Consider the following 10,107-nt stretch of genomic DNA (forward strand, 5'->3'; position numbering starts at 1 on the left):
GATATATGGAAATTAAAAAACACACTCCTAAATAACCAGTGGGTCAAAATGAAATTAAAAGAGAATCAGGCAATACCTTGAGATGAATGAAAATGAAGACACACAACACCAACTTATGGGATGCAGCTAAAGCTTTGCTGCCATGACCACAGGCTTAGGGAACTCAATAGTCAGAGAGAAATCTATAGCTAGTAATGTCTATATTAAGAAAGAAGAATGATGTCAGATCAATAACCTAATCTTCCACCAAATACATTAAACAACAAAAAAAATCAATCTAAATCTACAGCAAACTGAAGCAGACAAATCATAAAGATGAGAGTGGAAGTTAATGAAATAGAAAAGAGAAAAAATAGGAAAAAAACAATGAAACCAAAAGCTGTATTTTGGTGACCTGCAGAGCCAGATGGACTTCATCCCCCCCAAAATTTGGTTCAGATGTTAAGACTAATGACGCCACACTAGAATAGTATGAAAAGATTTATTACTCACACAGACAGCTAAGGTCTCTTTGGAGATCAGGGCAGGTGACTCAAGCATGTCTGCAATGGCTTGAGAGGACAAGGAAAGGAGACTGGCTTGGGTTTTTGTGGTAGTTGGGGGGTGTGTGGCATGTGAGTTAATGCACATGCACTGGGGCTTGCATGGTTTGAATCTCCTGCTGGTGCCAAGGGAGAGAGCAACTGGGCTTCCCTATGAGCTTGCTCAGCTGTGGGATACAAGAAGGGGGAGCGATGCTTAAAAAATGTCAGCCACCGAATATCAAAAAATGGAGTCAGTCTCATTGTTAATACAATTCACCATTGATGCTTGACTGAGGACTGAAACGTGCAGTGTGTTATAATTGAATTTGAACTTGTTGAAGTAAGCCCTTATGGTGTGCTACAAGGCATGCAACCTAAGGCCAGAAAGTGAGATGAATATTCCATTCAAGAGCCCAGCTTTGTGTGTTCTGAGAAGTAGAATGAGTACCTTCATCGCTATCAGTAATGCTGTAATTCTGAAGCAGATAAGGAGTGCCCTAGTGAGGCCTTGTACTATGGCCTTAGTTTATGTAGAGATGTGTTTTTTATTTATATTTATATAATGGAATATTATGATTTATATCTTGATATCTCAATTTATATTTTGATATCTTTGAGGCAAGAAGTTCCAAGAGTTTTACTTTTACCCCAAAGGGGCTCGTGTGGTTTGAATCTTCCATGGACACCAAAAGAGAGAGAACCAGGGCTTTCTTTACTATTTTTATTATTATTGAGACAGAGTCTTTCTCTGTCGCCCAAGATAGAGTGCAATAGTGTCATCATAGCTCACAGCAACCTCAAACTCCTGTGCTCAAGTGATCCTCCTAACTAAGCCTTCCAAGTAGCTGAGACTACATGTATGTATCACCATGCCCAGCTAATTTTTCTATATTTTTTTTTTGGAGATGGGGTCTCACTATGTTGCCCAGGCTGGTCTCAAACTCTTGGCCTCAAGCCATCCTCCCAAGTCAGCCTCCCAACGTCCTAGGATGACAGGCATGAGCCACTATGACCAGCCTGATATATCAGTATGAACTAAAGTCTATAGCTTACATTAGGGTTTACTTTTGGGGTTGTACAGTTCTATGGGTCTTGAAAAAGGCATAATATCACGCATCCACCATTCCAGTATATTCCATTGTATGGATGTATCACAGTTTATCAATTCATCTGTTCAAGGACATCCTTTTTGCTTCCAAGTTTTGGCAATTATGAATAAAGCTGCTGCAAGCATATGCATGCAGGTTTTTGTGAGGATATAAGTTTTCAGTTCATTTGGGTTACTACCAAAGAGCATAATTGCTGGCTCATTGGCCAAAAAACCTATGTTTAGCTTTGTAAGAAATTGCCAATACGTCTTCCAAAGTGGCTATACCATTTTGCATGCGAACCACAAATGAATGAGCATCCCTGTTGCTCCACCTCGTGGTCAGCATTGGTTTTTGTCAGTGTTTTGGATTTTAGCCATTCTAACAGGTGTGTGCAGTGCTATCCCGTTGTTTTAACTTGAAATTTCTTGCAACATACGATGTAGAGCATCTTTTCATATGTTTGACTGCTATGAGTATTTCTTTGGTGAAGTGTATGTTCATATATCTTTTGTCCATTGTTATTTAATAAATTGGGTTGTTAGTTTTCTATTGTTGAGTTTAAACTGTTCTTTGTATAGTTGCAATACGAGTCCTTTATCAGATATGTGCACTGCAAATATTTTCTACTGGTCCCTGGCTTGTATTTTCATTCTCCTGACAATGTTATTTGCAGAGCAGAAGTTTTTAATTTTAATAAAGCCAAGTATCTATCAGGGTGAGCTAAGCTCTGTTTCTCCTCCTCCTCCCCGCCCCCCCGCCCGCCTTACCCTCCTTTCCCCAGCCCTCTTTCCTTAACCCCACCCCTCCCGCCAGCCCTGCCTATGCTCCACCCCTCCCCGTTCGCCCCGTCCATGAGCCCTGCGCCCACACAGCCCTCGCTCAGCGAGGCAGGAAACTCATGCTGTAGTTTCGTGGGATTGTAGCAAAGCCCACATGCTTGGGGGACACGTCGATGTCCTGAGGCGACTGCGGGGACTTGAAGCGGAAGTTCTGCATGATGGTGGTGAGGAACAGAAAGAGCTCCATTCTAGCCAGGCCTTCTCCAAAACAGTACCGCTTTCCTGAGGAGGACAGGTGGGAGGGGAAGAGATAGAGTCCACTCCCACTGCCACCTCGCCCCAATACTGACCTCCAGCTGCATTCTCCCAGGGAGACTTCCAGAGGAGGCTCTAAACCTCTCTGAGCCTGTTTCCTTTGTACATGACATGGGGTGATCTATGCCAGGCTGCAGCAATGGGAAGTTTACATGGCCTTTGCTGCCAAATACACTCTCAAATGTGCCTGCGGTGCTGTTATCTCTTTTTTAGGAATCTGAGAAATTTGCAGTATGACCTTGGACAAATCTCTCATTTACTGTGAGCCTTGATTTTCCCTATCTCTGAAAGGGGTATACTTTCCCTTTTGCTTGGATGCAGGTACTTGGTGCCTGGTAGTTATGGGAGCATCAGCTGGTTGGCTCAAGGGTACATTCTAAGAGGAATGTCTAGGTTGGAGAAAGATACCAGGCTACAGCTCAGTGAGGGGACGAGGGAGCCCCCAGTTGGGGTGAGCAGTGGCCTGCAGTCACTTACCAATGGAGAAGGGCACAAAAGCATCACTCTTCTTAAACTGCCCTTTCTCATCCAGGAAGTGCTGGGGATTAAAATCTCGGGGTTTGGAGAAGAACTTGGGGTCTCTGAGCACAGAGCCCAGCATAGGGAAAACTTCGATGCCCTGGTAGGGAGGAGAAAGGTGCATTTGTCAAGGCAGATTGAGGGACTGGTGTGCTGAAAGTATATAGGGGACAGAGGGGGAGTTTGGGTGCCCCTGGGGAAGAGAAATGGGAAGCATGGGAGTTGGGGTCCTCTAAGGGAGGATCTTTGTGGCAAATAAGGTTCATGTCCCTAAGACAGGAAGTTTGGGAACATGAGGTTGATTCCCCTGAGGCAAAAAATCTGGGGGAGACATGGGATTCACGGGTCCCTGGGTGGGAAGGTTGAAGGGACACGATGGTTGTGGAAGTCTTTGATAGAGGGACTGGAACAGGGGTTGGAGAACTCATGGCTATGGGGTGCTGGGGTTGGAGAACTTCTCATGGGGGCGGGGTGCTGGGGGCACAGGGAGTGGGTTGGAGGTCCCTGTAGGCTGTGTGGAGGCAGTACCTTGGGAAGGAAGAAATCTCTAAACTTGGTGTCCTTGGTCACCCTGCGAGCCACGCCCATGGGGATCATGTCTCCAAATCTTTGGATCTCATGGATCACTGCCTCGGTGTAGGGCATTTGGGCCCGATCCTCAAACTTGGGCTGCCGGTTCTTGCCAATCACCCGGTCAATCTCCTCATGGACCTTGGCTGGGGGAGGAGGAGGAATGTGCTTAGGTGTCTAGGGGTCTCAGAGCAGGGATGCATAGTGCAAATAGGTAAAATGTGATGGATTACGTGGATCTATGTATGACATCAATGTAGAGCATTCAAAATAGACGTTGGCTATATGCATTTTTGGAGCAGGGTCCTGTTAACCCGGGCATGTCAGAATCATGGGGGGGCATGCAAAGGAAGAATCCTAGAGGATGATCTGGAGGAGTCGGCAGTGATCACTCAGTGGACTTAGCACTGGAGCGATTTACCAATTAGTTCAGACATTTTCAATCTTCTAGCAGCTAGTGAGACTCAGCTGATGCCTATTAGCTGACTATTGCCCTGTCTCTGGAGAGCAAGGCGTGTCTGAAGGTTCAGGGATCTGGGAGGGACATTGCACCAGGCTCAGAGCAGTTTTGAGGGTCTGTGGTCCTCTACTTCCCTCCCCCTCTAGCCTTACCCTCCACATCTGGGTGTTTCATGAGCAGCAGGAAGCCATAGCGCAGGGTCGTGCTGACGGTCTCGGTGCCCGCGAAGAAGAGGTTCAGCGTGGTCAGCACCAGGTTCTTCATGTAGAACTCCGTGTTGGGGTTCTTCTGCTCCTGCAGGGGGAGAGAGCTTTAGGCTGAGCTTAGTCCCCATGCCCTGGGGACCCTTCTGGGGATTTTCCTATGGACCTACCTCTCTTAGATCCAGACCAAAGGTGGGAAAGGGACCCCAGATCCTCCAAGCTCTGTCCAGTTTTCAGCCTTTGCCCCAGCTGCTGGCTCTGCCCAAAATGCTCATATTCTTTGCCTGGCTATCTGAACTCTAATTATCAGCTTAGTTGTCACTTTTCTTTTTTTAACAGAGACAAAGTCTCGATATGTTGCCCAGGCTAGATTTAAACTCCTGGGTTCAAGCGATGCCTTCTGCACACGGCTAGGTTGTCACTTTCTAGATGGTAGGAATATTTAGAAAGATAGGGATAGAGAGAGAGAATGAGAAAGAAGGACAGAGATGGCAAGATAGAGTGAGTGAGAGAGAGTTAAAAAGAGATAGATTGTCTGAGACACATACAGAGTTTCCAGCAACAGCATCCTATTCCTTCCCTAAACCTTGAAGCTTACTAGGAAGGAATCCCCTCCCTTGATCCTTCAACCCTGAACTTCAGACGCCATAAAGCCCTCCCACCTTTCTTCACAGATGGGAGACTGACATCTAGCAGGAGGTAGGGTTCCTCCAATGTCACACAGTAAGGCCAGGTCACCTATCTACACAGGTGTATCTGATAACCAGGGTATAAAAGGTGAGACAGCATGGTGGCTACAGGCACCAGGATGAGTCAGAGAGCCCAGGGTCTCAGTTAAAGTGTGCTCCTTCCTCACTGTGTGACCTCAAATAAGCCACTTACACTCTCTCAGCCCATTACCTCATTTGTAAAATTGGGACATGATAGAACCTCTTTCAAGACCTGTTGTGAGTGCTAAACAGGTGAATATCTTAAAGCCCTTAACATAGTGCCTGGTGCCTAGTAGTGCTGTAGAAGCGCTTGCTACTCTGATTACCATGCACAAGTCCTGCCTGTGGGCAAGGGCTCCATAGGTGGAACAGCGATGGTTACTGTAACTGTGGTGATTGTGAAGACTGTTGTGATGGGGCTAATTTGGATGGGTCTTTGTTGTTTCCCCATCCCCCCAGTCTTATTTCCCTCTGCTGGGCTTTGGACCTCCCCACGTTGGCTGCTGGGGTGTACCTGCTGCATGCGGATGAGAAAGGAGTCGATGAAGTCCCGTGGGGAGTTGGGATCCAGTGTGCGCTGGTTGTGCTCCACCTTCTTGGCTATGAAGTCTTCCAGTCCTTGCAGCTCCTTAAAGGCCTGTTGCTGTGGTCCTGGCAGGTGTTTCATCACTGAATAGAACATCTCATAGAGCTGGGGGTTGGGGAGAGAGGAAGGGAAAGGAAGGACAGCTGTCAGTGGGTAGGGCATGATGGGAGTGGGACCTGTGTCACTGCGTTTAAAGGCACCTGTCCAGGTGTCTAGGAATGTAGGTGGGCATGGATAGGAATGTATTTATATATATCTTCTTTTGGGTTAAAGGTGGGGGCCACTCTCCAGGAATTTACGTGAGATGGATTGGGTCATACGTCTAGGTTTCACATATTCGAGTGAGGCAGAATTAGAGCACCTATCTAGGTGTTCAAATATTCAAGTAAGGTTGGATTCAAAGACAGCTATCCGGGTGTTTACCTGTTAAGGTGGGGATGCTATGGGGGGTTCACCTGTCCAGGTGTTTAGGCATTATGTGGGCTTGGCTAGAGACAACTGTCCAGATAATTATTGGCTCTAGATTGGCGGCTTTTGTACAGGAGTTTTGGTATTAAAGTCAGCTTGCTGTTCAGATATTGAAGTGGGAGAGGATACCTGTTCAGGTGTTTAGGGATTCACGTGGGCTGCACAGGGGCCAACTTTGCAAGATGTGTGAGTGGGCAGGGCTGGGAGACACTTATTTAGGTGTTTGGGAAACACTCTGTCCAAATATTTAGGTGTTTAGGGCTGTTGCTTTGGGTACCTCTCCAGGTTTCAGGTATTTAACTGGGTCAAGTAGGGGGCACTTTGGATGTCCCACTGGGCTGGTTTGGACACCTGTGTAGATGTGGAATGATTTTGGTTTGCTGAACTTTGCAGCATCAGGTGTTCGGGTATTCATGGGGTGGGCTGAGGTGGTCACTTGTCCAGGTGTTAAGATATTCAGAAGAACTCAGTAGGGAGCATCTGTTAGATAGTAAAATAAGTCAGGATGGGAACACCTGCCCAGCTGAGAGACCTGAGTTGAGGGTACGTATCTTGCCTGCAGGCTGTTTTGTGGGAGCATCTGTTGATATATCTAGGTGTCCTTAGAGACTGAGTAGTGGGGTCCTGTGCTGTGCTGTGATGCAGTTGTTCAGTTGTGGAAGATTCGGGGCTGATTTTGAGGGGACACTGTCTGGAGAAGGATGGGAGTTTAGGGCACCCGTCCCCGTGTAGGGGATCAGTTGCTGGTTGTGGTCGGGGCATGGTAGGGCCCTGCTGGAACAGGTTACCTGTCCCGTGGACGTAGCTGTGAACTGAAAGCTGCCCAGCATCATACGCAGCAGTGACAGGAATTCCTTGTTCTCATAATCAAAGCGGTCCCCAAAGACAATGGAGCTGATGACATTGCAGACTGTTCGGCTCAGGAAAAAGGTGGGATCGATGATGGCGCCTGCGGGGTGGGGCGGATTCAGGGACAGATGGGAATTGCAGGGAGAGAGTGAACTCAGCCCGCTGATGCCAGTCTGAGAAGGGAACTGCTGTGATGGGCCAAGTGCCCAGCTCCAGACTCCAGAGCTGGGAGGACAAATGCCTTCCCCAGCCTAGTCCCCATGTCCCGCCAATGTGAGGCTCCTGGCATCTTCCTTCTCTCCCACCCCATCCACAGGGTCCCCAGCGCTCACCGCGCGTGCCCCTGAATGCCTCAATGAGGAAGCCCGCCTCCTCCTGGATGCGCTCCTCGATGCCGCGCTTGCCCACGCCGAAGTCCCGCAGCGTGGTGATGGAGAAGCGCCGCAGCTGCTTGGCACGCTCACCGTTGCTGAACGCCACGCCTGGGAGGTGAGCACAAGGGTGCTGGAGGTCAGGTGAGCACAGGGGTGCCGGAGGTGAGGTGAGCACAGGGGTGCAGGCGGCCAGGGCAGGCAGACAGAGAGGGAGTGCGAGCAGAAAATCGGAAGAGAAAGGCAGAGGCAAGACAGATGCACAGACGGGGATGGTAGAGGCGCCCTCCCCCAGAGCCCCCTCCACAATCAGTGGAGGTGAGGAAAGGAAGCAGGGAGAGGTGTAGAAAGAGGGTGGAGAATGGAGGGAGAGGAGGTGAGATATGTGGAGATCTGGGAGGTGGAAGTAAAAAATAGTGAAAGATTCTAAAAGTGAGCTGGAGAAGAAAGAAAACTAGGGAGAAAGAGAGAGGGGCTGGAAAGAGGAGAGATTGTTACCAGGAGGTGGAGGCATGGAGATTTCGAAGCAGGAATCAAGTGAGATTCTAAGACAGAAGGAGAAAGTGGCCGGGCGCCATGGCAAATGCCTGTAATCCTAGTACTCTGGGAGGCCGAGGCGGGTAGATCACTCGAGGTCAGGAGTTGCGGACCAGCCTGAGCAAGACCGAGACTCCGTCTCTACTAAAAATAGAAAGAAATTACCTGGCCAACTAAAAATATATATCGAAAAAATTAGCTGGGCATGGTGGCACATGCCTGTAGTCCCAGCTACTCAGGAGGCTGAGGCAGTAGGATCGCTTAAGCCGAAGAGTTTTAGGTTGCTCTGAGCTAGGCTGATGCCACGGCACTCTAGCCCGGGCAACAAAACTCTGTCTCAAAAAACAAACAGAGAAGAAGAAGAAGAAGAAGAAGGATAAAGGGAGGCAGGAGCACAGAGAGAAACGTGGAGAAGCACAGAAGCTGAGAAATGACAAAACGACAAATGGAGATAGAGGACGAGGGTTTGAAAACAGAAACTCCCAAAGGTTGTAGGAGATAGAGCCGTAGGGGAAGGAAGAGACATCTGTGAGAGGACAGGGAGACAGGGGCAGAAAGAGGCAGGGAGAAATCGGGAGGTGGACACTGAGACAGGTGAGTGACAGAGACAACAGTGATCCTTTACGGGGAGAGAACAGACGAAGGGCTTTGCCACTGGCTCCAGTGGGCAGGTGAGTAGGCAAACGAAGGCTAGGGAAACTGAGGCAATCCACTCTGCCTGACCACATTCCTCCACCCAGGGTCCCCCTTACCATAGCCTTTGAAGAGCCAGTCAAAGGTGGCCTGCTCGCCTCGCCCGCTGAATTCCTCAGCCTGGTCCACCAGGGCCTCCTTTACAGCATCATACCCGCACAGCACCACGACCCGCCGGCGCCCCAGGTGAATGGTGAACACGGGGCCATAGCGCTCGCTGATCTGGTGGATGCGGGTGGGAGTGGTTACAGGAGCAGCCCCTGCTCTGAATAGGCCCAGTACCGAGACATCACCTACTGGGATGCATTTCCCCCAGTCAGGGGACTGGGCATGTCAAGCCCTGGTCTTTCCTGGCTAGGACTCTGAGGCTGAACCGTCAAAACTTCCCTTTCTTAAGACTCTGGTCGACCCTAGTCAAACCACTGCCACAAAGCTCTGGGTATATTGGGAAGCCCACTTTCCCATTCCACCCATGTCCCGGGCTTGTGACACCTTCATGAGGGAGTTGTACATCTGCTCTGTGTTCAGCTGCAGGTAGTTCCCAAGGAAGGGCAATGGGGTAGGTCCTGGAGGCAGCTTCCCCCAGATCTTCCTCTGCCGCCAGACAGACAGCAATACCATCACAGTCAGGCAGGCCAGCAAGGTCACCAGAAGCAGCCCAGAGGCCAGCATGGTGGCAGTGAGAGTGATACTCAGATGGTGATGGCTGGGGTGATTTGGCTTTATACTACCTGAAAGAGAAGGGTGGACTTTGGTTGATTATGCAACTGTGTCATTTCATCCCCTGCGCCACACACCATGTACCCGCCTAGCCTGGGACACAGCCAGAAGGGAGGAGACAAGGGATCTCAGGAGAGATGAACAAGGAGTTGACCTCCACACTAAATTGTGGCGCCCAAGGAGGGGGTACTCCAAGGCTCTGGATTTAGGAAGGGGCAGTGGATAAATGCAGAAGTGAAGAGTTTGAAAGATCTGCATAGGGGAGTACCTGCGCTTTGGATTTGGGGTCTCAGAGTGAGGAGGAAACACAAAGCTGTGGATTTGGGGGTTTCAGGAGAGAAAAATCCACAGGTCTGGATTTTACTGGGGTGAGAGAGGAAGTATGGCAGTGTACTTCCAGGATGTAGGTTTAAGTGTCTCAGGACAGAAGATTCAAGGGACATGGATTTGAGTCTTGGGGCAAGGAGGGCCCCAGGGATGTAGATGTTGAGTTCCTGGGAGGAGGAGTGTATAGAGAGCCCAGCAGGATCCTAGGGTTGGCACTTGACCCGAGGTGTTGACTTGCTTTTGGTTTGGATGCAGTACTGTCTCTTGATCTCTGGAATCTTCACTGGAACCTCAAAGGCCAGGATAGGGTCATAGTGCCCATCTCTGGTTGGGAAATGGGAGAAGATCAGAACCAAATTTAGTGGAACTTTCCACAGACCTGGAT

At 49.3% G+C, this 10,107-nt stretch overlaps 1 protein-coding gene across 1 annotated transcript; it reads right to left on the reverse strand.

The window, feature by feature from the left end:
* Positions 1 to 1,457: 1,457 nt before the first annotated feature.
* Positions 1,458 to 9,391, reverse strand: LOC123624296 (cytochrome P450 2A13). Its single transcript, XM_045531936.1, has 9 exons — positions 9,168 to 9,391; positions 8,735 to 8,897; positions 7,407 to 7,556; positions 7,014 to 7,174; positions 5,686 to 5,862; positions 4,411 to 4,552; positions 3,757 to 3,944; positions 3,187 to 3,328; positions 1,458 to 2,676 (listed from the first exon to the last, which is right to left on the reverse strand). The coding sequence occupies exons 1-9, from the start codon at positions 9,345 to 9,347 to the stop codon at positions 2,495 to 2,497; spliced, it is 1,485 nt and encodes a 494-aa protein (XP_045387892.1). The 5' UTR covers positions 9,348 to 9,391; the 3' UTR covers positions 1,458 to 2,494.
* Between the last annotated feature and the right edge of the window lie 716 nt (positions 9,392 to 10,107).

Source organism: Lemur catta, chromosome 19, assembly GCF_020740605.2.
Source record: "Lemur catta isolate mLemCat1 chromosome 19, mLemCat1.pri, whole genome shotgun sequence".
NCBI classification, from domain to species: Eukaryota; Metazoa; Chordata; class Mammalia; order Primates; family Lemuridae; genus Lemur; species Lemur catta.